At 37.0% G+C, this 27,668-nt stretch overlaps 1 protein-coding gene across 1 annotated transcript in view; it reads left to right on the top strand.

Moving 5' to 3' along the window:
• foxo1b (forkhead box O1 b) overlaps nt 1-8,121 on the top strand; it is a 28,420-nt gene extending 20,299 nt beyond the window's left edge. The window contains exons 2-3 of the mRNA XM_084400804.1: nt 3,823-4,014; nt 4,562-8,121. Coding sequence (XP_084256930.1) covers nt 3,823-4,014; nt 4,562-5,719 — 1,350 coding nt within the window. The 3' untranslated portion in view covers nt 5,720-8,121. The remainder of the gene's footprint in view (nt 1-3,822; nt 4,015-4,561) is intronic.
• The last annotated feature ends 19,547 nt before the right edge of the window (nt 8,122-27,668 follow it).

Below are 27,668 nucleotides of genomic sequence, written 5' to 3'. Positions count from 1 at the left end.
TGTACATTATAGTGTTTGAATGTTTAAATAGCATTTAACATTTATTTTAATTTGTAGTGTTTTATTTTTTTTATTTTTTAAAGTAAAAAGTAATTTAATTTATTCATTTTAATAGACAATATGGTATAGAATTTTAATACTGGCCCTTTTTTAATGATTATCAGCCTGAACATAATTATCAGCTAACAGTATCAAACTAAATTTTAATATCCATACGTCCCTATTTTTCTTGTGTGTTTGTCTGTCTTTCTCTCCCTCACTCTCTCTCAGTCTCCGGGTGGAGCGAGGCTGTGCGGTGGGGGTTCTGTTACAGTGAAGACAGACGCCAGACAGCCCCATACGTTATTACTCTCACTGTGTCTGTATGCAAGGGTCTGTCTGCACTACTGGAGAGCCTGTCCTCCTCTACACACAGGCACAGACACACACAGCGAACTCATCGACCCCATCCCTCTCAGCAGGAAAACATTCCCGCTGACCCGCCTCTACCTCAACAAACTCCTCCTGACTCAGTCCCTGCCTCTGTCTCAACTCCTTTACTTTCCATACTGGTACCTCTCTTTCTCATTTTATCTCCATTCCTCCAGCTCTTCCTTTTCCTCTCACTCAGCATCCTTTCTGCAACTCTTTTTTTTTTCTCCCCCTCTTCCTAGCGGGGCCAGTTGAACGGGTCAGTTGACCTCTAGTAATTACTTGAGTGTTCAAGACCCAGACAGAAGATCCAGACTGTGTGTTTTGCATTCACTCTGTTCAAATCCGTGCAGTCCACTCTCTTCTCAGATTCTGTGATGTGGAAGCTGTGTTTCCCTTAACTTGACCTCTAAGGTCATGACCTTCAGGATCAAAGGTTGGACCTCCTGCTGACCTCCCTCTGTGGCTTGAGCCTCTGCTTTCCCTCTTCCTACCAATCTACTTCCTGCTACACAGGAAACGGGACTGTTGATCCCGCCAGTAAAGTGCCACTTGATTTGGTCACTTCCTGTAGGACATTCTTCAATAAAATATTTTACTTAAAATGTACTAATACATCAGGTATAATAACAATCTTCTTCGCATGGACCAGTACAGTCAAACTGCTTCAGCTGTTAAGTATTGATCTTTCCACAAAGACTTAGTCCATTTTGAATGTTTTAGAGACACATCAATAAGAATATAGCCAGAAACTCTTTCCCTTTGAAAGATCCTAAGTGTTTTTACACGTAGAGCAGTGTAGTCTGTATTTAAGATAGAGGTAGCAGTTACAATTACCTGCTTAGGTGTTCTTATTTCCCTTCTGTTTTGTTTTCCCTTGTGGACATTACTTTAATTATACTTAGGCAGGCCTTGTATTTATTTTCAATTTTTTTCAAATAATGTTGGATTATGATGGATGATAGCACATATTTACTTTTAGATCCGATACCAAGTACCAAGATGCAGATACCTCTATTAAGTGTACTTGTTTTGTTTTTTTCTATTTCGGAGGATAAATTGAGTAATTATAGCCATTTATCATTATATAAATTTTTTATATTTATTCAGCTCATGATTATTGGAAAAATGTGCCTGTGGCGACATTTCTGCTAAATGAGATTATGTTGCACGGTATGGGTATTCACAGACTTCACACTTGGCATGTTTGCTTCGATTAAAACGAACCCTGGTGTGATCGCTCTGTTAGTGCGGTTCATTTGAATAAGTGCGAACGCTGCCACCCGAAACCTGGTGCGCACCAAACAAGCGAACCAAGACCCCTGAAAAGATGGGTTTCGTTCCGCTTCCAAACGAACTCTGGTGCGGTTCAACTGAAATATGAACGTAACATGGACCAAAAACATGTTAAGTAAACAAGAACAGGGAGATGAGACCCTAAAAAGGACAGAATGCTTATGCATACCTGTTTTTTCTCGTCATAGTCGTGATGTTGCCCAGCGGTACAGGCTTCAGAACCACGTCTTCTCGCAGCAGATCTTCATTTGTGTGTGTGATGGAGTGATTCCTGATGCTGTTTTGACTCCTTTACACATTTTATATGCTCTTCACGAGTTCTCAGCTGGTCAAAATACTATCACATGTAGCGCACATACAACGAGCGCATTTTTCCCAGCACACAGCATTGTTTTGGATGTTTGGTAAGTTCCATCGCAATGCGTCATAAAAGCTGACCAATCAGGTTGTGAACATATTCCTTTAGTTTCGGTGATAAAAATGCCAATCTGAACGCTAAGCGGACCAGAACTAAATGTTTTTTGTTCTTTTGGTCCGGACCAAGCGAACCGGACTACAAGTGTGAACACACCCTATGACGGCAGTTCAGAAATGAATTGTCAGATCAGTGCTGCTAATAGGGTTAATGCTCTATTGTGGTAAAAAATAACATACCACCAACTCTAAACCCTACCCTAAACCAAACCAATAGCCTTAACAAAAGCAAATGTGAGATAAAAACACATTTGCTGAATCAACCATACCATTTTAGCTCCGCATCGCAAGTGCAGTGCTGTACCAGGTGAGCTACCAAGCAAGTTTACAACATCAGAATGTATTAGTTTATGAATCTTACACTATGGTCAAAGTATTTTGAGTTTACAAAGTTTTGTGCAAGGAACCGTATGAAAATAATTTTTTTATTGATCGATAATCTTCCTCTGTAATCATAATTTGAAAAGTAATGTTTGAAAAGTTGTTAGTATTTTACTGCCTCTAGCGTTCACATCAGCTGGAAACTGCAGAGAATTGTACGCATAGGTATATTTTTGGAGTTTTGCAAAAATGTAGGTAGAGTAGAGGCAAGTTTTTTTCGAGAAGCCTAGATTGTCTTTATTAGGCCTGAACTGCAAATTATCAGAGTTATTTTTTTTTCCATCATTTATTAATTACAAAACATGATCAATTTGAATCAAACTTTTCATTTTAAAACTTTAATTATTATGATGGCATGGGGTTATCAAAGTACCACACAAAACATGTTATCAATTGCAGTTACAAAATTGAGTTTGTCATACTCAAAACCTGAAGATCTGTCTTGCTAACTCTTTTCTTGTTCATCTCTACTCATCGAGCAGTTCAGGCCCGAAAGATTGCCCTTCCTTTCAAAGGTATCAATGATAAGAGTTAAGCTATCAAAATTATTTGAAGCTTTTAAATAGTACTACGGTAGTCTCTCCTCCCGTCTCTTCCAGTAGGTGTAGGTCTAGTCAGGGTGTGAATGGAAAAACCGAAGACAAAATATCATTAGCGCAGGGTATGTGTGTAAACATAGAGTTCAGTGTTTGTTTCCAAAAAGGACATGACTAATACAAAATGTCCTCTGCCAGCTAAATGGCAATTCCTCTACTTTATCGCAAGGCTCTGAAAAAAATGTTTGTACCTACAGTACAGTTGTGGTAAAAATCATTGGCACCCCTTGTAAATATGATCACAGATGGCTGTAAAAATAAATCTGCTTGGTTTATCCTTTTGGTCTTTCATTTAAAATTATATCTGTGATTGGGTTTGTGTGAATTGTAACCGATAACAAGGTTGATATCTGTCATTCTTCAAGTTGTATCAATGCATTAAACCTTTAAACTCTTAACCTTTGACAAAAACACATACAAACACTCTCACAGCAACTTGTCTGTCAAAATATTGGCTTTTGTCAATCAAAAGTCACTTCTTTTATCTGGAAAATTTGACTGGTTTAATGCGTTTCATTGTGTCTTACAACACAAAGCAAGATTTAATGTCATTGGTTGATTGCAGGTCATTTCCACTTATTTTGATTGGTTTTCAGTCAGACATCTACACTCAAGATTTTCATGTTCTCATCTTGTTCTCTCTCTCTCTCTCTCTCCCCGACAGAACTCAATCAGACACAATCTTTCCTTGCACAGTCGTTTTGTGCGCGTCCAGAATGAAGGAACAGGGAAGAGCTCATGGTGGATGCTGAACCCTGAGGGGGGAAAGAGTGGCAAGTCTCCACGCCGGAGGGCCACTTCCATGGACAACAACAGCAAGTTCACCAAGAGCCGTGGACGAGCTGCCAAGAAAAAGGTCAGTTGAGGAGAAAACAATCTCTGCTTACTGCAGATTCTCTGCGTGCTGAAAAATGAATGTGCTGGTTTAAACTATTGCATGCATAACTAAACATGACATTTCTGTAATCATTTATTCAGTTATTCAGATGTTTGTCCAGTTTATATTCTCAAATAAAAAAGTCTTGTCTTTGATTTTAACTCTTTTAAACTCTTGATTTTGTCTTCACTGGATGTGAGGGTCACTTTGCAATGCCTTAAAACTGAATTGTTCACATTTTAATCAATGAAACGTTCAACTCTGGAAATGTCCATTGTGGTACATGCCTTTATTAGATACTTTACTATATTACTATTCCCAAACTCAATTGTATCTAATCAAGTTCAGTTTAAAATGATGTGTGGCCTCAAACTCAAATCTTGTGTTGGTGAACACTTTGAGATGATAAATAGTTGTGCCACTTCCAGTGTAGACACGGCGAAAGAGTGACTTTTTAGTAATATATATCTGTGCAGTAAATTGTGATACAATACAATTTTCATGGTTTCTTGTTTTGCGTCTGTAGATGTCATTGCAGGGTGGTCTGGATGGTGGCTCTAACAGTCCTGGTTCTCAGTACCCAAAATGGCTCGGCAGCCCCAACTCCCACAGCAATGACGACTTTGAACCCTGGACCACCTTTCGTACTCGCGCGAGCTCTGACGCCAGCACGCTCAGCGGCCGTCGCTCGCCTACCTTCCTACCTGAGGAGGACGAACCCGGCGAGGTCCACATCGGGTACCCAGGGACCAAACTGGGTGGCCCTCTCCCCAGCCTGTCCGAAGTAGCGGGTCACCACGGTTCTGACAACGTGATGATGAACGATCTCTTAGACAACCTCAACCTCATCTCACCCAAAAACAACACCCAGGGCAGCCAAGATCCCCAGACTGCGCTGTCCTCGCCCATGATGCAGGGAAGCCCTGGGTACCCGTCCTACAACTCCCCCAATATGGGTCCTCAGCCCCAGATCCAGCAGGACTACCGGAAGTGCCTGTACGGACAGGTTGGGGTTGGCGGACTGAGTCCCATCGCCATACCGACTTTATCAGACAGTAAACCAGGAGGCTACGGACCCTTTGTTAGTCAGTACACCTGTGCTGCAGGGATGCTGAAAGAGCTGCTGACAGTAGAAGCCGATCCGAGAGAGAACCTGATGCAGTCTTTAGAGTCAGTGGTTTCTAGTGAAGGACGACGGGTGCTACCCAGCTATGCTAGTCAGGGACAAATGGGACAGGGGGGCAAAATGATTGCACATCCTCACCTGCACGCACACCCACGATCGCTTCATCAGTTGCCCTCGCCAACAATGGGCATGAACGGCTGTGCCCTGTTGCCCCACGGTCATCCTCTTCGCCTCGGTAACATGAAGCCTCAACCACACCTGCCTCGTCATCACGTTCAGCTGGGAAGAGGCGGAGGTGAGGCCGGGATGCCGAGTTACACCAACGGCAACGGTTTTCACAGGCACGGACCGGTTCATCACCACCATCACAGCCACCCAGAGCGGCTACCCAGTGACTTGGACGACATGTCGATCGAACAGCTGGAGTGTGACGTAGAAACCGTCCTTCATGACACGCTCATGGACGGCGACGCTCTGGACTTCAACTTCGACCCCATGTGTCAACAGAATTTCCCGCACGGGGTCAAGACCAACACGCATAGCTGGGTATCTGGATAAACATGTACACATTAGCTGTTTTTGAGTTTTATAATATGAATTAATCATAGCAAATGTGTGTGAATATATGTGTAAATATGTCATAGACATAGCAGGTCAATTGACTGTTGACTAAAGCAGACTGAATGCTGTTGGTCATACCAAAAGGCTACACGTACAAGAGAGATTTAGAACTTTTTTTCCTTTCCATCTGCAATGACTCAATAATTGAAAGTGTAAAATAAAATAATTACAGGTAAAAATAATATGAAAGTAGCAATTATTGCCACTTTTTTAAGCATAAACCTATGGGATCCCATCTTAGCACAATTTTATTAACGGTAATTGCGACCTAATTTCTCTTAGTTGTGATTGTATATGTCACAATTCTGATTTTATTTGTCCAAAATCTGCATTTATTTCTCAGAATTGCAACTTTATATATCTCATAAAAGAGAAAAAAATTACTGACGTGTCATTTTAGTCACTATAACCATATTCTCTCTCTGAAGTGTGTGCATACACCTCATGAACCGTTTACCTCAGCCAGAACTTCTGCAGCCTATCAGCAGAGGCCAGTGAATGGTCACTATTTACTGATTTACAGTACATCGTTTCAGTAGACTCCATGATTGTCGAGAATCATCATAACCTGCTTTTTTGCTTTTGGTTAGTCAGAGTGTAAATACTGAAGTTGGCTAATCATAAATGGTCACATCAAACACTTTTTTTTTGTATATTTTTGTCTCAGTTTGGCAATGCAGGTCACTAAAATGAATTCAGGACAGAAGTTTGTCATGTCAACTGGAGTGCTGTGTAATGTCTGGCATAGTGCACATTACAGTTATCATTGTCATTTCAGGGTGCTGAATAAATGCATTTTGTACAGAGATGTATATTTTTGTTGTACCATTGGGATGGTAAATGAAATGTTTATATTTGTACACTTTTAAGCTTCTTACTGGTCAATTTGAATGCTCTTCGAAGACCCCTCCCAGTCTTTAAATGTCAAAAAAACGATTCTTTATTGTGGCCTTGGTTGCTGTTTATATAATATAGTTTTTCTCAAACTGCTGGATGAATTTTTTCATTGAATAAAATAATTTGTACTTTGTGCCTTCCCCTCTTACAAACTGGCTTTTAGGACATGTATGTGATAATTTTTCATCAATTTCTGAATTTAAAATCATATACACATTTAAAAAAAAAAATGGTATAATCATCCTGAGATGATCGCAAAGAGTCTTAAAAGGCCATTGATTTTTTTTTAATGACATGGAAACTAAAGTATAACCCCAAGAAAACTTCATGATATTCATGATTCAAAAATTTGTATGTAAATGAATAATTTTTAACATATTTTTTAAAACATTTTTCTTACAATAATTAAGTTTCTTCTTTTTTGGATATATTTACAGTAAACGAATCCTTGAACTTTGGAATGGAACATTGAAATTGACATTTCTTGGCACAAGATTATTATTATTTTTTATCATCTTGGATATTTATTTGTATATTTATCAGTGACTTGTTCATCATAATGGCAAAATTGAACAAATCTAAAATGAGCTATGCTAAGATTCTAGAATCCTCAGTGAAGGTTACCGGAGGTCACGTTTAATTTAGACTAATTTTGTGTCTGTCTGGGGTGTCAGGCTAAAGGCCTCCTTAAAATGTTTCTCAATTTATGTATTTGACAGAAATTCTATGATAATTTAATGTAATTTAATACTTTTCTCTGTGTTCTTGTGTCGTACATACACACACATTCGATGTAACTGTACATCTACAAAATATTTAATGCTTTGAGATTTTCAACATGTGAGAGATTTTCTATACAAACGGTGAGGTGTACCATGAAGGTTTGTAAATTATAAAGAATATTTTAAACATATATATTTTTAACAGATATAAAACAACTATCTGCATTTTATAGCAATTTTAATTTACTTTAAGTATTAAAAGTATGCTTTTGTTTGTTTGTGTCTTTGTTATCTGATCATACCTGTATCACTGACAGTGAGTTTTTTTTTATCTTTTGACATGTAAATAGCTTTGACTTTGTCTTATTTAATAATCACACATGTCATTTGTTTTGACTCTAATTTCTTATTATGAATTTGTCTCAAATGTGTTAGTGAAGTTTTTTTGTATTTGCTGATTCTAATGTTGTTGTTTGACGTGACCTAATTGAGATGGGGAGATGTGTTCCCACTGTAGCCGGTTGTACATTAGAAATATACAGTACACTCATCGTACAGTCCTTGTCAGAACCACATGCTTTTTTTAGACTAGTTCTACATGGAGGAAGTGCCTGATCATATTGTAATGTAATTAAACAGCGATGAAGAATTGATTTTCAGTTAACAAAAGGAAAATTGCAGCTGTTATATGAAGCCATAATTGTATATAAAGGTATGAATATATGAAAAAATTAATTAAGAATCTGTTTTTTGTTGTTTGTGTATTGTGTATTACTATGTTTAGTATGAGTTTGAGTGTGTATAAGTGTGTCTGACATTAATTCACGTAACTGTCCTCACAGGAAATGGGCTAATGGCTAATCTGCGTCTGTAAATCTAGATGAATGTTAACAGTATCAGTGCTTTCAAGGCATAGTAAAGTTTTGGGTACACTTTAACCAACAATTTAGGTACACTTGCTGGCAATTTTTGTCAAGTTTTTACAATTGTACTGTATAAAGGTTTGGTTTTACTGTCAGTTTACTGTATTGTAAAGCAAAAATTAATGTTAACAAATAACATCATACTGTATTTCTACAGTGCATATGTATTATGAAGGTATCTATCCAGCATGCAATGCACCATGAATAGATTATGCTATAGAGTTTTTTTGATACTTGTTGGTTTTATCTGTGCTGCTGAAATTATTTTGAGCTCACTTTTAGCAGTTTGTGTTGTTGGTATATTTTGTTCAATATGTAAGTTGATATGTTTCGATATTTATAGCGCAGTAGTTGCTATTGTGAAAGATCCATCTACAAATAGTTATGTATTGGAAATAAGTTATTGGCAAGTCTTCATGCTTAAATAATGCTAATGTAAAAATATTCATATCCATGCTAAGAATAGTTTGACTAACTTAGCCAATTAGCTTCTTTTATATTCTAGCTTGTCATCTTTTTAACAAATGTTTGCATTTGTCACCTTCTGACTTTGCTAGATTAGAAATATATAAAAGTTCCAAGACTCCGAGCAAATGGAACAGCAATCACCATTACAACAATTACAGTGGTAAACAATTACATTTCTCACAGTGGACTGGTTAAAGACAACTTTATCATTTGAATTCACAGTAAAACAAGAGTAGCCTAGTAAATGACTCTGATGTTAGCATCATTCTGCTGTTGATTCACAATAATTTGTAAGAAAATGACCCAGCATCCATTAATGTCATAGTTCATTTATTACTACAGGAATGTATTGTAAAATAATAGCCTACTCTTTAATTCTGTAAATTCCTGGCATTTTTTTTTTTTGCGTACTATAGAAGACAGGTTGTTATGTTAATATTACATAGACTAGGATGATATTCGTGACAATCGTTATTTTGAGTCGGAACTTCGGTGAGTCGGTTGACAGTTGACAAACTGAACGACTTGTTCACAAATCATTTGATCCGGTTCTCGAGTCAGTCAAACAAGCGGAAGATAATCAGTGACAAAGACATGCCAATAACAGAATTGTCGTCACAAAAAAAAAATGGCTTCAGAAAACTTAAAATAGGCTTAAAAGAAGTAGGCTACTACGTCATTTGAACCCAATTTTTGATGCGCGAAATATCCAGTAGGCCTACCCATTCATTGTTATTGTCACGTGTCAACCTCCGTTTGAGTCGTACAAGCTGAAGGGTGAGTAAACAATGGCAGAATTTTCATATTTGGGTGAACTAACTCTTCAAAAATATATCTTAAAAAAACTCTTTATAAATATATAGATTTTCATATGAATTATTCTGGTTGAAATAATGTTGGAGAGGGTAAAATAGGAGACAGAGGGGGTCTTTTCTGTGTCCATTTGAGACATTAGCTGATAAACTCTGGTTAAGTGAAAGGGGAGCACGTTGTCCCCTCTTGTTGGGACAGGTCAGTTGTAGCCTAAGTCTGTGGTGGGTCAGGTCTGCTGAAGAATGTGACTAGACACATATGCTCCCCATATGTTTCTCCTGATGGAGCTGCAGACAGGGATTTGGAAGAAAGAAGAAAAGAGGCCACATTAGGACACTAGAACACTCTAGGACATGAGTTCATTTTGTGGGACACACCAAGCAATGAACTCAAAGACCTCACTTTCCCGCTGTCAGATAGGAATCTCTGTAACTTCTTCTAAGCTGTAGGGGTTTGTTGTAGCACGGAACACATTTTAGTATCTTCTTGTCAATGTGTGTGTTCTTCTGCTTTAGAGGGAGTTTCTATTTAAAAGCACCACTGTATTTGAAGTTTTTTTTGTGCCAACAATCAGGTTTCTTCATTTGTTTTTTTGGACAGAGAAACCAAACTGAGCTCTTTCAGTCCTTTGAAGATGCATCGAAGTGGTCACATGGACATTTTATGAGAATTCCACTGGAATTTGTTTATTCAATATATTCTTTAATTTGCAGTAAAAAAATGCAAAAGGACACACAGTTTTCCACTTTCAGTGTCGGTTTGTAAAACATCTAAAAACATAAAATAACGAAATAAAATATTTTAAATATAAATAGTTTTGTTAACACTTTAGTTCAGGGTCCAATTCTCACTAGTTGCTTATTAGCATGCATATTACTAGGACATTGGCTGTTTATTAGTACTTATAAAGCACATATTCTGCCTGACCATATTCTACATCCTTTAATCCTACCCAATACCCAAACTTAACAACTACCTTACTAACTATTAATAAGCAGTAATTGAGGCAAGTTTATTGAGGCAAAAGTCTTAGTTAAAAGTTAGTTAAAGGTATAGTGGAGGATATTTCCGAATTTTAGATAAGACCCGCCCTCTCCACTTTTTGAATAAGTTTAATTGATTCACCAGAATGATTGACAATTAGGAGGACCAATAGTATAGGTGATCCACCCGGAAGTAAAAAATCCTCCATTATACCTTTAATAGTGAGAATTGGACCCTGAACTAAAGTGTGACCATAATTTTTAATGGCATGTAGTATGAAAAAAGTGAGTATAAAAACAATTTAATTCAGTTGCAACCTATTTCTGTCACAAGTCAAGTTAACTTCTATGTGTAGCATAGGCTATTTATTTTGAAAGTGTCCACCGCATACGCACACCTGCATTTCTACATAAGCGCATGGATAATTTCTTCAAGACACAAAGACTTGGTTTGTGCAAACATTTCTTGTTTCCCCTTCTTCCCCATTTTAAAGTGTCCAGGTGAGGCTCAGGCCACGGTTTGTTCAAGAGGGAAGTGAGACTGTGTGCCTCTCCTCGGCCAGAAACCGCCAGGCAAACTCTCAGCTGCCAAAATAGAACCCCATCGAGACTTCAGCTGAAGTTCATCAAGTTCAGCACAAGTGTGTCAGCATGCAGCACACGCTCATGCTGGGTCAGGGAGAGACCCTACAGTATGGAAAGATTTAGAATTCATTCAAAAAAGATGAATGAATGACAGAGTGTTAAAACCCTGATTTTAAACGTTTTTTTGGTGCTTGCAAAAAACATATTATTTTGGAAGGTTTTTGTTTTAATGGTGAGGCTCTTCTCGTGTCACAGTTAAAAAAAAAAAATCTCTCACCTCCATGAAAGTGCTTGTGTTCCATAGATAGACAGATAGATAGATAGATAGATAGATAGATAGATAGATAGATAGATAGATAGATAGATAGATAGATAGATAGATCAGCGGGTGAAATGAGGATAAGTAAATGATGAAGAAATCCCACAATTCTTACTTGAATTTAGAAAACGTTGTGCCTGTATAAAGTATATCTTCCATCATTTGTTTATTGCAACCATGTGGCACATAAACTTTAAATCAGGAGTTTCATTGTTATTCTGGGCTGAAATTTAAACAAACCAAAAACTGAAATGTTCTACAGAAACGTTAAATGCAAGAAAAGCACATTAAAGCTCTGAGCTCTGGCTTTCATCAGCGCTGCCTCTCATCGTCTTTCACTTTTTCTTTTTTACACACTCATTCTCACTCTCTCTTTCTCAGTGTGGATTTTACTTGCGCTGATGAGCGATGCAATCTGTTTTTTGCGTCTGGTTCTCCTCAGAGCAACTGTTTGTGGCCCTCTGGCACTGCATGGAAGTCTTGTTAAGCTGTGAAAGTGGAAGAAAACTCGCAGCAAGTGCTGACAGCTTTGATACATGGAAAATATAAAGAGAGCTGAGAGCAGTTTAGTTGTGAGAGGCGCAAATATGATTATTAGCCTGTATCTTAGATCCATCTCTGCTGTGAGTTCATTAGGGTTGCTTGGCTGTGCAGTGGATATGATAGTGATATTGCGGTTGCCCTTGTTGCCCTTTTGGTTAATTCGTTATGAGATGCTGGTGGTCGGTCCATTCGTGTAACTGGCAGCTGTAGTAGCTTGTATCCATAATATGTTTGAAGCATATACACTAAAACGCCATGAGTCCCTCATCTTCGTTTGGCTGTGGATTCATTGCATCCAGTTATTTTGAGTTTAAAGATGTTTACTTTTTCTGTGAACCACAGCACCGCTTGCTAACTTGGTTTGTTTAGCAGACATTTGGACTTTGCTGATGATGTCATGGAAAGTACATGTACAATGACTAAAGGCTAAAGTCTGCTTTTAAATGTGAGGAGTAACCATGGTGATCGGAGAAAATGTGAAGGGACCTGACATCCCGTCGTTTATGAATCGGTCAGAATAATACAGAAATAATTCTGCACTCATTTGAAGAATTTCACCGTAGAATTTTAGCATAATATGTAAATTACAGCTGATTTCAAAGCTAAGGGATTATTATTATTTAGGACAATACTAGTCATTCAGAGGGTTATGTTAAGCCTGTGTATTGATTTTTCAATTCAAATTAATTTGGATATAAATCAGATATAGCCTATTGTTCATTTTGCTCATGTAAAAAAGATCTAATCTATCTATTAGGGGTGTAACGATACCCTAATTTCACGATTCGATACATATCACGATACTGAACTCACGATACGATATTATTGCGATACTCCAAGACATATAATAAAAGGTTAAGAAAAAATATACTGTTGATTAAATGCTAAATTTGATATAACATTGTGGGTGTAAATGAATAGGCTTGGACAATGGTGACACCAGAATAAATATATTCATGATTCTGAACCTGAAAATACAGAATTATTTTAGATGAATATGCTTGCACTCTGTCACTGGCTAGATATATTTAAAATAACGTAGGCCACTTTTTACTGGTAACATAAGACTTATAACATAAGCATTATCAGGATATTCCCCCATTATTATACATTATATTCAACATAATATATTGTAGTTTAATGTAGTACTGACTCTGAAAACTTACAAAAAAAGCATTTTTGTATTGCGATATATTGTGACACGATATATTGTTACACCCCTACTATCTATCTATCTATCTATCTATCTATCTATCTATCTATCTATCTATCTATCTGTTTGTGAATCAGAGTACACTTCAGACTATGATTCCATCCATTTGGAGGATATTTTATTTTTTGAATTGATTTTAGAACACATTATTTTCATCTATCGTGTGTTCTGAAGGACTTGAAAATCTGGTAGTGATCGTCAGTCGTTAGGTTATTGTCACGATTTGGTCTCGTCTTGGTCACGTTTCATGTCTTTGTCATGTGATCCCCTGTTCAAAGTCATGTGATCCTGCCATGTGTTCCCTTGTCTGATGTGTCATGTTGTCATTGGTTCATTGTTTCATTGTTCACAGGTGTCTCCCACATGCTTGCCATGTGTTTGGTCAAGTATTGTTTCCTGTAGTCCACTGTTGTGTAAGTCTATGTTCGCGTTTATGTCCACGGTTTTGTTTCTTGCCATTGTTTTATGTTTAATCTTGTTTTGTTTAATTAAACTGCACTTGGGTTCTCAATAAGCTTGCCTCCAGTGGATCCCTTACAGAATACTTGACCAAACACATGGCAAACATGAGGGCTTAAATACACAAGACTAATGACCTGACAAGGTACACCTGTGAACAATGAAACAAGGGAACACATAGCAGGATCACATGACTTTGAACAGGGGATCACATGACAGACATGAAACGCGTTATGATGCCCAGTTTTTTCTGTAACCATTTACAAAATAGGCAGGCGTATGATGCCATGCGTTTTAAAATCTGTTCAGATTGTTGTGTAGAGTATCCCTGCCTTTTGATCCTGACTAGTCACCCAGACGAACACAGAGCCGTTTAACACAGCAGACAGTGGGGTATCACACAATAAATTCACTTAATTAGTTCCTGTCCCCTATAGGTTGCAGCACACAGAGGGGACCTTGCAGTTTATTGTTCGGTGGCCTGGTTGAACAAGAGTTCAGCGTGTATGAGGGGAGGGCACTTGACAAGAGCCGAAGTCAGCACACAGCTTGACACGACGCACTTGTTAGGATGTTAAAAGGACATCAGTGCATTTGAACGGTGCATTGCATAGTAGGAATTCTGAACGTTTTAGTTAAATCTGTGTCTCACGCTATGCATGTGACTTGAGCGAATGCTTAAGTAAAAAGCTTTGATTTTTACAGACTTTTGACCCTAAAACACAGTGCTTTTTTTTTTTTGACGATTGTTAACGCATCGTGAGGTTGTAAAGGCGATGTTATGGAAAGCGCATAGAGTGAATTCAGCTTGGTGCGTGTGCACAGTTCACAAGTTTTTATTCACAGTGGATTTATCTACAGCATAAATTATCTTTGATGCAACACTTATCAAATGTCATTTAATTGAGTCATTTTTTAATGCTGGGAAATTCTGATTGAACCTGTAATTTTCTAAATGTCATTTTCTTTTCAGCACTCAGTTTTATTCTGCTTCAATTTTGCCACCTGTCATCAAAAGATCACAAATACCAATTTCCCTGCAAAAATGTCTGTTTATGATAATTTGATCCCACCATACAAACACTGTTCTGCCCAATATGTGGTATGCATCCTTTTAGTCATCATTTTAAATGCTTAAAGGCATAGTTCATCCAAAAATGAAATGTGAATTGTTGTGCCTGTCACTAAACTGCAATACGTGATGGAAAGGCATTAAAAGGGCCAACAGAACTTTTCTTGTATTCCAAAGAAAAAAGACGGCCATGCAGGTTTAAAACGACACGTGGGCAAGTAAACGATGACAGAATTTTCATTTTTGGATGAACTGTTTATTTGTACAAACTTTGATTTGATCCACGGTCCTTTTAATGCTGATGAGAGACCTTTCCATCACACGTTGAGGTTTAATGACAGACAGAGCAATTCACAGCTGAAAAAACACAGAACAGGCCAAAAATGACAGGACCCCGCACTGCACTAAAAGGGTGCAAACAGCATAAGCACAAAACAAGTGTCCCAGTCGTGCTATTCCACCACATAAATCCAAAGAAAATTGCTTTGCAATATTCGGCTCATTAGCTGTCATTGTTATTGGAGCACTGAAGAGAATGAAGTCCCTTATTGGATGAATATGCATAAAATCTTTATTCTTTATGGTAGGTGGTCTGAGAATAGTTTCACATTTCTGAATTTTTTTTTTCTAGATATTTTGTAAATGTAATCAACAATTTTCATAATTTATTATTTATGTTCAAAAATACATAATCATTCCTGACACAATATATAATTTGTGAATATATATAGCATGTTTACAGAGAACATTTCTGTAATTGTGTGTTTTTTCTTACCAATATTATACAGTAAATGTGTGTGTGTGTGTGAGAGAGCATTGTGTTTCTTGTTGATCTGGTATTATCTCCTGTGTAGGTTAGGGAGAGTATTATTATTAATATCGGCCACCTCCTGTGCATCAGTCCAGCTCGCTGTCACCACCCTCTCATCGCTTCCTGCTCTTTAATCACATGATAAGGCCCAATGACGCCTCCCGGACTGGCGTCATGCAGTGTGTGTTTGTGTGTGCGAGTGTGTATGTATGCATATGTGTCCCACATGGCCCACTGTTGATGTCAGTCACCCCAGATGAGAGCCAGGCCTCCACCCTGTGTCCCTCAGCCTCCCGCTGTCTCTCCCCGTGCTCTAACTGGGCAGCGTGGTGAGAGAGAGGCCCAGGAGAAATGTTGGCGCCCGCCTGTGGCACAGCTTATGGGAATTAATCTGGTTTTCCTGATGGCCCCTCTCTAATGGAGAAAGCAGTGTGTGCAGACATGAACTTCCACTTTCAGACACTGACTCTGCTGACGGAAGCAAGAAATTATGATGTTTTGAAAGAAGAGAGTCTATCTATTTATCTATCTATCTATCTATCTATCTATCTATCTATCTATCTATCTATATATATATCGATCTGTCTATCGATCTGTCTATCGATCTATCGATCTGTCTTACCTTTTAAATGTGATAGATATAAATAAACATTGCCGTTCATTGTAATATTGCAGTTTACACATGCATGATAATTATAAAATATTCGATTTTTTCTAAATAATATATATAAAATTGTGGATGTTGTGTATGCCTTCAATATACAGTACACAGTACTTACGTACAGGCAGACGGATGGATAGAGACTGCGATAATGTGCTTTGAATTTTTAATTTGAAACAAAGTGGTAAATTGGGAGTTTTGTGTGTGTATGTGTGTGTGTGTCCACAAGGATGGCACTTTCTGAAATCTTTGTCCTTGTGGGGACATTATTTGAGGAAAACAGCTTATAAATAATACTAAGTGATGTTTTTTTTTTTTGTATGTAAAAATGCAGAATGTTTTCTGTGATGGGTAGGGTTAGTGTAAGGGCATAGAATATACAGTTTGTACAGTATAAAAACCATTACGCCTTTGGAGAGTCCCCGTAAACCATATATTCATGTGTATGTGTGTGTGTGTGTGATCTCACACTGTAGTTTAGCCAAAATACACTTGTGAATGAGTCCAGAGAGCCTCATTCCAGGAATGTTTCAGCAGTGATCTAACTAAGAGTGACGCTCCATTGGAATGTCTGTGCTGTTGTCACTGCGGCCCAGCAATGAAAAGGAAGTTGATTTAGGACAAGCTCAACAGGGAAACGTAGCAATATGATATGATGAGATTGTTGTGCCGGAAATTAAAGCTTTGGCTTTAGACAAGGCTTTAATTTGATTTGACATATTTTGAAAATGAAAAATATAATGAATGGTGATGTGGTACATTAGTATCAAGCATTGTTGTCTTGATATTAGTATTGTTTTAACGCCTTGACTTATTGAATTGAGAGAGAAGAAAATGTTATACGCACACTCTCTCACGCATATATCTTTCAAAAGTTTGGGGTTGGTGAGATTTTTTTATGTTTTTGAAAGAAGTCTCTTATGCTCACCAAGACTGCATTTATTTGATCAAAAATACAGTAAAAACAACATTGTGAAATATTATTAACTGTTTTCTATTTTAATATATTTTAAAATGTAATTTATTGCTGTTTTCAGCATCATTACTCCAGTCTTCAGTGTCACATGATCCTTCAGAAATCATTCTATATGTTGATTTGGTGCTCAAGAAACATTTCTTCCTCAAATTGAAAACGGATGTCCTTCTTAATATTTTTGGTGGAAACTGTGATACTTTATTTCAGGATTTGTTGATGAATACAAAGTTCGAAAGAACATTTCTTTTTTAATTAAGATAATCATTTAGAGTACCTTTGTGTAAGTATTATTAGACCTTTTGAAATCCTTCGGAGAACAAAATTATGCTATATGGAATATCAGAGTGCCTTCAATGATGTGTAGCTTGTCGTATCATGTTGCCGTCATGTCACAGACCAGGATCATCTGTGTCTTTAGTCATTGTTGGGTGTCTGACACATTAATGTGTCCTTGAGGATGCATATATTAATTTACAGCATGGGACAGACTTGTAATCATTATACTGGCATGCATTACCTGTAATGCCCCCTGTCAATTAGCCTATACTTACCACCTTCTCCATCTCCTCCATTCACAGACTTAATTATAGTCCTGTTAAGAGGTTTTTCATTTTCTTCTCCGTCTCATTTGCTCTCGCATTTACTGTTGCACACAGTTTCATCTCTTGTCTGATCTGCTATGTTTTATATTACGTTATGAGCTTGGCTTTAGTTTCTGGACAGTTCTGTCGGAAATCTCGCCCTGTCAAGCGGCCAACTTTGTTTGTTTGTTCTCAGCATGCAAATTGGTAACTTATCTAAAACATGTGCAGTTAGCACTGCTATATAAATATGCCAGGAAAAGACCTTATTCATAAAACACAAGCAAAACTAATTTTGCTTTATAGTTTTTCGCAGTTGCGTTGATACATTTCTCAGATCACACCTGAAATACGCAAAACTACTTGTTCAACATTCACATCATCTAGTCACTTTTACACATCATAAAAGCAAACAAGTTGCAAATGCTTTGGTACATTCATGCAATTGATAATGCACAGAACAATTGGCTGTTATATTATCAATTGCTAATGCAATGTTGCTCAGAATGTATTATACTGGCTCCCTGTTGAATAGTCTTAGCACTAAAAATATCTAGGTTGGTCGAAATGTGCAGCAGTAGCATTTTTACACTTACAGTAGCATATTACACTTGCATTTTACAGTATATAGTAAATACACTTTATACATATACATACTATATCACACAAACACATGTATGCATATATAGCCCTTGTCTTTTTCTTTTATATATCGCAATGACATTGTACTGTAATTTGTTGACAGACCAACAGTAAAAGTGTCACTGTGAATCCTGTCCAGTCTCTTGCAATCAATATCCCATATGCAGTAATGTGTCAATTTGTACTGTTAAAATTGATAAATGCCAAACAGATAAAGTGCAGTCTTGTTTTCAATCATTGTCATTAAAATCGTAGCCATATTTACATCTGAAAATACTGACACTATAGCTACATTTTTCAATTGTAGTATTTTAAAAAGGCATCTGAAATAAACTAAGTGCAATCTAGTGTTGTCAAAAATAATGCTTTTTTCGATACATATCGATACTGAAATATCTGAAACTCTTCCGCAGAATGGATACCATCTGCGCGTTCTCGCTTTCTCATCTCTCCGACAGCAAGAGAGATGCTGTCGGACTACATCCTCGCTTTCTGCCAGGACTTTTACGCGCTTTTCCCAAATCACGGAAGTGACCTCGATGTCTGGGTTAGCGGTAGCATGAGCCAGCAGGCAAGTGTTATTTAAATAAACTCCTGATGTACTTACAAACTTTCCAATGCCTCGTTTTATGAGAACAGAACCTATTTGTACTACTGTAGAAGTTTGGTACCGTTCCGGGCATTATTAGTAGGGTAATTTACGAGATACAACCTTGGATCCATTAGCGCCTGCACTAAGCCATTCGGCTGATATCTCTAAATAAGCTTTAACTTTAATAATGTTCGACCAAGGGGAAAAAAGCTTCTGGGGGGGGGGGTGTTTGGCTCGAGGTCATGGTGCAAAGGACCCTAGGTTGATTTTACTCCGAACCATCCCTTTAACGCACAACCCGCGTCCCTTTACTCACTCGTTTCATTTCCTCCGGATGAATATTGTTGGTGTAACAGGCAGCTTGGGCTTGAATTTCGGTGAGGGATTGCGCATATTCAGCATCATTTACTCAATCCTGCAGATTTTGTGCTCACACCCGAAGTGCGCACACATAAAGACAAGTATTAGCTACATAAAAAAGTATAATGGGTCCGTGCGTCAGGTCTTAAACCGACAGCAGCCTAATAGGCCTACCGGCTGCCAAATTATGAGATAATAATAAAAATATCTGTATGGCAGTTTTTCCCGATGCTATCGATGTCAAAATGGCGGCCAGTGAAAATGAGTGGCTAGTACCTTTGGAAAACCACTAGCCACAGTGGCTGGTGAGCAAAAACGTTAATGTCAAGCCCTGTGACACTGTTATGACAACGTGGCTAAACATTTGAACTATCTTGTTTGTGAGCAATGACACAGCACTGATATGTTCATTAATAAATACTTGCTTTTGAGAGACGAACTAAGGATTTCGAGCAAGTTACAGGCTTTTGCAGGTAGTCCATTGTCTGGTGCTGTTTGTACGAATTGTTTCGAGAAATTAACCAATGTTATCTCACGACCAGTTCGTATGTAGGCCTATTTTACGAGGTGGCTAATTCGTACAATTTGTCTAAACCCCGGTGACGGGTAGGTTTAGGGGCGGGGTCAGGGGTTGGTCATTAGTACGAATTCATACGATTATAGCCACCTCGTAAAATACGCACGAATTGCCGTGAAATCGGGTTGAATGAACTTAACTGGTTTGCAAATGTTAAGGATGATTCGAGAAATGCACCAAAGCAACTGAGAAAAGCTGTAAGAACGAATGGATTTATGAACGAGATCTGTTATTTTAGCATTTATTTATTCATATTTTAGATGTTTAAGTTTTGTTAGGCCTATGCGCTTTTGTCATTTTGTAAATATATATATTTTTAAATGTTAATAGCTTAAATTTATTTTCATTTCAGTTTTAGGAATTTTGGAACTTACAAGTCAAACATGATTTGTTTAGTTTAGTTTATTTAGTTGTCAAGGCAGCATTTCTAATTTTAGTTTTTTGGTTTAAGTACTTTTTTTTTTTTTCTTTTTTTTTTTTCATGAAAACAAATTTGAATAGTTTGTTTAATAACAACACTGTTACCAATGAGTGCAAATCACATTTATAACATTTTCAGCAACTATAATCTATACTGTTTTTATCAAATACATTTTTTTTTTTAATTCAGTTTTACCTCTGAGAGGGTAAGTTGCACAGATAAACTGGACAAGTTTCCCACAGTGTCTAGTGTAAACTATGCCGACAGGTTGAACAAATACGCCACAGGCTTATTTGATTGCTTCACTGTCTTAATGGGCTGATGGGATTCTGCTGTCTGTCCCATAGGAGCTCTCATGTATAACTTTTAATCATCATATGTTGCCATGGTGACAACATAACACACAAGCAGCACTCCCACACCCTGCAGCTCCAGCTCGGTTTAAGGAGCATGAAAACCTGTAGGGTGGAATCACTATGAGGAACAATAGATCATATACAAAAAACTCACACGCATGCAAGTAAATCCAGACTAAATTCAAATGCAATCAGCAACTGAATGCATGCTAGAACGTTTTCTGTTTGTTCTGCCAAATGGTTGCAAAAGAAAACCTTCTGTTGTGATTAATGACAATGGGATTAATAATGATCAGTAGTGCTTGCTATGACAAGTATCACTAATACCGTTGCTCATACTTAGGATTAGGGAACAAACCACTAACAGTAAATATTACAATTTGGTGCATAACTCATAAAAGACATGAATTATGCTTCAGATAATAGGGTTTGTTGAGGAGAGGTGTGTTATTGCTTTTCTAAGGACTCAGTCATACGCTTTTATACCTGCCAGATGAAGTACATTGAAAGAGACCCAGTACATATCCAAAAATCAGAATATCAGAGAGAGTAGGCTATATATCATATTTGATCAAATCAAGAACATCATATCTTTTGACCTGGGAAAATAAGAAGTAACCCAAAACACGCTAGCAACCACATTACACACACAGACGCACACACACACACACAACCGTTCAAAAGTTTGGGTCAGTATTATTTTTCTATGCTTTTATTTAGAAAGGACTGATCAAAACTGACAGTATGACAGAATTTAAATACTTTTGCGGGGTTTCATTCTTTTTTTACTTTGATCTCTCAGTTTCCACAAAAATATGAAGCAGCACAACCTTTTTCAGCATTGATGATGACAATAAATGTTTCTTGAGCACCAAATCAGCATATTAGAATGATTTCTGAAGGATCATGTGACGCTGAAAATTCAGCTATGTTAAAATAGAAACAGTTCTTATAAACTGTAAATTCATATTATTTCACAACATTATTGTTTTTACTGTATTTTCGATCAAATACATGCCTTGATGGGCATAAGATACTAAAAATCGTACCAACTCAAACGTTTGAACGATAGTGTGTAACTATTGTTTAAACACTAACAATGTCACATCATTGCAACATTCCAGCATTACTGTTTTGTGAGTGTGTGCACTCAAGTGAACTGACTTAGTCATAAACCATCAGACATGTTAAATGCAACAGTTTTTAAAACATGCATAGTTTCTCAGTGAATCAGGGAATCACAGCCATTTAAAACCTCGCACGGATGCCATTCCAAGCGCACAGAGAATGAGTTACCCGCAGGGAAGTGAGAATTATTGAATAAGAACAACAAGTTATAATTAGGGGTGTGGACCCGCTTGCTGTAATGCTGTAGAAGATGAGACTCACACTAATAGATACTCTATGTAACATGTTCATTGTATCTTGTGCTCTACAGAGGGATTAAGCACCAGCTGTGAGACACCACCTAATTACCTTACTTGAGCTGTGGATTACACCCAGATGAGAAGGTACTACCAGTGGTAAGAGATCTCACCCCTCTCAGACAGGCCCAGACAGGCCTCCTTCAGACCTGGGACAAAGTAACGAGTATCATACGTACATCTCTTGGGGTTTGTAAGGTGTTTGCTGTTGACAAGTATGGCTGAGGGTGGTGGTGCTGGGCTTTAGAAGATGTGCTGTGGGTCTTTTGCCAAGGTTTGCAGTAACATTATGTGCGAAAGGTTTATTGCATTAGGTATTGTCAGGAACAATGAATTCTTTCACAGCATTTATTCATTTTAGTTAATGTTCATTTATTTTACTTATTTATTATGAACAAACAAATTAACAATGAACAAATATTATATTATAATATAAATGCTGTAATAAAATTAAACCTTATTGTAAATTTTTATCATAGCTTCATATGTCCTTAATGCATTTTTTTAATTAAAACATATATTTGTGTAAGTAATACAATAATATATTAAAATATAAATGCTGTGAAAATATTTACCTTATGTAAAGCACTTTGAGTATACCTAGAAAAGCGCTATATAAATGTAACAAATTATTAATATTATAATTATTATTAGTTTGATACCTATTAATGTTAAAAAAAAGAAACCTTACAGTATTTTAAGTTATTACCATTGCTTCTAAATGTCCCAAATACATTTTAATAAAATTTACTTTTACACCTTTTGCACAAATGTTGACTTTGTCTTGTTGTGATGCCCGAAAGTGAAATTTAAACATTGTTAATCCACTAAGCAAATTGGCTATATTGAGCATTTAAGTCATTTAAAGTAAAAGAAGGACAAAACAAATACTAAGAAATTTATATATATATATATATATATATATATATATATATATATATATATATAAAAAAAGTGCAACTTTTTACCCAAATTGTTTTGTTGATCATATAATTTGTATTAAATTAGATTGATAAATGAAAAATAGGAGCATAATCACTGGTCTCAGACACTGGACCTCGGTGTATATTATAAGACTAGCAGATCTACCTGAAGAAGAACATTCACCACTAAAAGGTTATTATGTTTGAGTACTTGTTGCGTTCACTTGGAAAGTAGGTGGGTGGATGTAGCACTTCAGATGCTGTGATATGATGATTTCTCATGTCTGTCTGTCTCCGGCTCTCCACTTTTTTTTTTTTCTTTCCTGAGAACAAAACGTGTCTGTATAAAAGCACCGCTGGATGGAGAGTGAATTAAGCTGAGCCTGCTCTAATGGAAAGGCCAATAATTGCTCTGTCTGTTAAAAGATACAAAGTGGGAAACATGGGGATAAGAGTGTGCCATTGAAAGTGTGAACGGGAATAAAAGGACTAATCATGAGGGGTTTTTTCACAGCCCTAAAATGCTGTGCTAGTTAAAGGTCAATCTTTATTAGTGGGCTAGTTTTAGCTCATGCAGACCTACAGCCCGGTTCATCTCTTCAGAGTGTAATTTGGTCTTTATGAAAAGCAAGAGATATTATTTGAATCAAAGGCCATCTGAAAAAAAGGGTACAGTCGATGTAATAAAGCTGTTGCACAATGGTTAATATTCCTGTGTGGAAGGCGGAGATAATGGCATCATGCGGTGTCGTAATAGTTAACGTTACTCAGAGAAATTACCAAAATGGCTTTGATGTGGTGTTCAGACTCTTTGGAAGATGGACATTATGAAGGTTATTTTCAGATGTCTTTCTCTTTTGCACTCAAAAGTATTTTCTGAAAGTTATGACTCAGAACGCACGACTACAAAACTTTTGGGCCTTGAGCTCTCTGGAAAGAAAGTTGACATTTGCGCTGACGAAGACATGAAAGGATCCTCGGCGTGTTCTCCGCCGTGTCTCTCCGGCCTGTCTGTTGTGGTGTGTTTTGTCTGATCATATTCCGTTGACTGCTGTCTATCCCTTCACTCTCCAGGAAATTGTGTTGAATCTGTGACGCAAGGCCAACTCTCACAAGCTCGTTTTGATTCGATTATGGCTCACCTAATCAAATTTAGGCTTTAATGCTTTTCTCAATTTAATCTTGGCTATCAAAGATGCTCCTCAATTCCTCACTACTGCAACAAGGTTGTGAAACCATGGGCAACGTGCCTTCAAGATGCCCCAGAAAAGAGTTTAAAGTGCCAAATCAGATTCATTTCAGCTAAATGATGAGATGAATCCTGTATTTTAGAAGATGTGTGTGTAACGGTGAATGTGAAGTTTTCTGTGTAGGTTTAATGCATTTAATTATGGTGTTGCATTGAACCAAAGGCTTTTCTCAGTAAACTGTTGACCGCTGACTCCACTTAAAGACTTTTTATTCTCAAAAGATGTGGTCATTTGTGTAGCTCTATCTATTCTCATTAAAATATGTAGTCCACAAATCAACTGTAAGACAAAATAAAGAAGACTGTAAAACAAATTTTATATGAATAGTGTTTGCCTCTAAATAACTAGAATTATAAATTTTTTCTGTAAATTTAAGCTGTAAAAACGTTTTTAGTATCTAATTGGAAACTTTATTTTTTGTTGCATTATTATTAGTATTTTTTCATTAATCATTTTCATTTCAGCTCCCAGTTTTAATTGCAAGATAAAGTGTTTTGTTTTTTAAAAGCAGCAATAAATAGACAATTCTCGAAATTCTCGTTTCTGAACCAGTGGTCCATGGACCGTAGTCTTACTGCCAGGGGGGTTGGTATCTAAGTACCATATGTCATATTAATATTTGTATTTTTTGAAACATGACATGTTCCAATAAAAGAATAAGCCATGCATATAACTGATTATATGAATGAATATTGGATAAGTCAAGTGCTTTTAGTAGTGAATTATACTTGCTTGCATTTGGTCGTCACAAAGAAGCTTTAAATATGGATATTTTCTTACACAAACGCATCGCTTCAGAAGGCCTTTATTAACCCCCTGAAGCCGTGTGGATTGCTTTTACAATGGATGGATGCACTTTTTTAGGCTTCAAATTTGGGGCTCCCATTCACTGCCATTATAAACCTTAGCCAGGACATTTTTTTATATAACTCGGATTGTATTCGTCTGAAAGAAGCATGTCATATACACCTTGGATGGCTTGAGGGTGAGTAAATCATGGGGCAATTTTCATTTTTGGGAATGAAACTATCCCTTTAATGATGTCAATGAATCAATTTTGTTCTGGGGGTTCAATAGTTCTGGGGATCCAGAAAAAGGTTGAGATTCACTGTTCTAAAGAACATGGTAATAGTTTGTTGTTAAACCTAAAAAAGTTCTCTCATCAGGCTGCAAAACCCTTTTTGCTTCTAAATGGATTCTTTAATTTTAGTAGTACTGTAGCCGCAGCTACATTCACCAAATAGCTGTTTGGCGTTCACCGGCCTAATTGCCCATAATAATACAGTGACTTGAATCGTGAGTTGTTGACTCAATTTATTTCACTGGGGTTGATGGGAGACACTGCAGACAGGTCCACAGCATGAATCAGGCATGTGGTGTTTAGTAATGGAGCAGAACGGAGCTGTGTAAAACAGAAAGCTCCCTTATAAACTTTCTGGAGAGACGCTTTTAGCTGAAGCGCCGCAACTTAAATGCGATTAAGGTCGACGAAAATATGATTTCAGACGGGGGTCTCGCCACTGAAGAGTGTCTCTTTCAGCTGTTGAAAATAAACTGACCCATAATCAGATTTCAGCTGTAATTAACATTATGCAGCGGTTGAAACCACCGAATCCTATTTTGCACAAATGATTTTAAAATGCACCAAATAAAGGCTGCAGAGAGTGGCTGTGGATCCAGAGGAGTGATTCGTGGGCCAGTGCTGTTGGGACACAAGCCAGGGCCTGATCAACCCTGGCTGGGTCACCTGAGAGAGTGTGATGTTGAAAGACCCAAAACACATGATGACCTCAGGAACATCACTGAAGTTGTGTCCCAGCGCAAGGATTATTAAAAGAGCCAAACACCAGCTTTCTTTGGCATGTGGCTCTGTTTTACTTGGTGTGGGCCTGGGTGTGTGTAAGAGAATACCTGAAACACATCATGTGCACCAAGCTTCACACAAATATGGGAAGATTGGCAAGTGTAATGGGCCAAACTAAAGATCCACACTGTAAAACAAAAAGTTGCTGCCTTAAATTTTTTTAAGTACAATCAACTTGGATGTTTAAATCATGTCAACTTAAATTAGATTTAACTGACTTTAACAATGAGTTGAATCTTGTATAACTTATAAAAAGTTGAAAATGGCTTAACTTATTATGATGAGTCAAAACAATCATGTTTTCATAACTTTTCATAATTTATTGATCGTATAATTTTACAGTGCAGTCTCTCTAAATCTGTCATTATTCAGGAAAGCTCCCAACAGAGCTTCCAATGCAGCGCTGCTATTCACTGCTATTCCCAAATGAATTGAAATATTGATTTTAGTGTAAATGATTTTATAATCTTCCCTGTATATTATCTACTTAGAGCTTCCACTAAGAAATAAATCGTCTATCACAATGTACATAACAATTGGCACTAATACAAGAGGAACACTGCACTGTAAAAAAAAAGAAAAAAAAAGATTGTGTACTGATGAATGTACCAATTTTGGACGTTTAGGCCTAAAAAGAACAAATCATCCTATTATTTATAGTAAAAGCCATACACTGACAGTCCCAGAAATCCTGTGTGTGTGATTCTTCATATTTGATGTTTTTTTTCTTTTTCTTTTTAATAATAGTTCTTATTTCTTTGCTATTAGTTATATACATGAGGGTTTTAGGTTACATTTTGTTTTAAATTAATGGTTTTTTTTGGCATTATTTTAGTGTCATGTGATGGTGTTATTGTTTTGTATGACACTGTGCACCTTCTATATATCAGGTATTTATATTATTTACCTCAATTTTTTTTTTCTCTTTACCCCCTGTTTTATTTTGGTGGTTGTCAGGGAGGTATTAAACAGATTTTAGCAGTGTGGCCTTGCTAATTCAGCAGAAAAGGGCTGTTTGATTTACCAGTTTCAAACTAATTTCTATGTTTACCCTGTTTTGTGTTAAAGGACTTCTGTTTTTATATGTATTTTCTGTTTCTGTTTCACTTCCTGTGTTTAGCGCCTGTTTGCCACTGTTTCCATTGCTGCCATGTTTGCTTCCATTGTTACCCTTGTTTGTTGCCATAGCGATTCATGACCTTCACCTGTGCCTTGTTTAGCCTCTTGTTATCTTGTGTATACATACACCCCTGTGTTTCAGTAGTCTGTTGTAAAGAATTAGGTTTCACTCATTTATCAGTAGAGGGTTTACTTTCCTTTTCTACATCAAAACCATCAGCATGGCCAGCTATCATGAGATATCTTAAAGAAACAGACCTATTTGATCGAATTTAAGAATAACAAGAATATATATCTACTATTATTATTTTATTTGTTTTTTTTTTTTTTAA

Source organism: Rutilus rutilus (assembly GCF_951802725.1).
Source record: "Rutilus rutilus genome assembly, chromosome: 25".
Taxonomy (NCBI): Eukaryota; Metazoa; Chordata; class Actinopteri; order Cypriniformes; family Leuciscidae; genus Rutilus; species Rutilus rutilus.
This window is presented reverse-complemented; position numbering and strand designations above follow the sequence as displayed.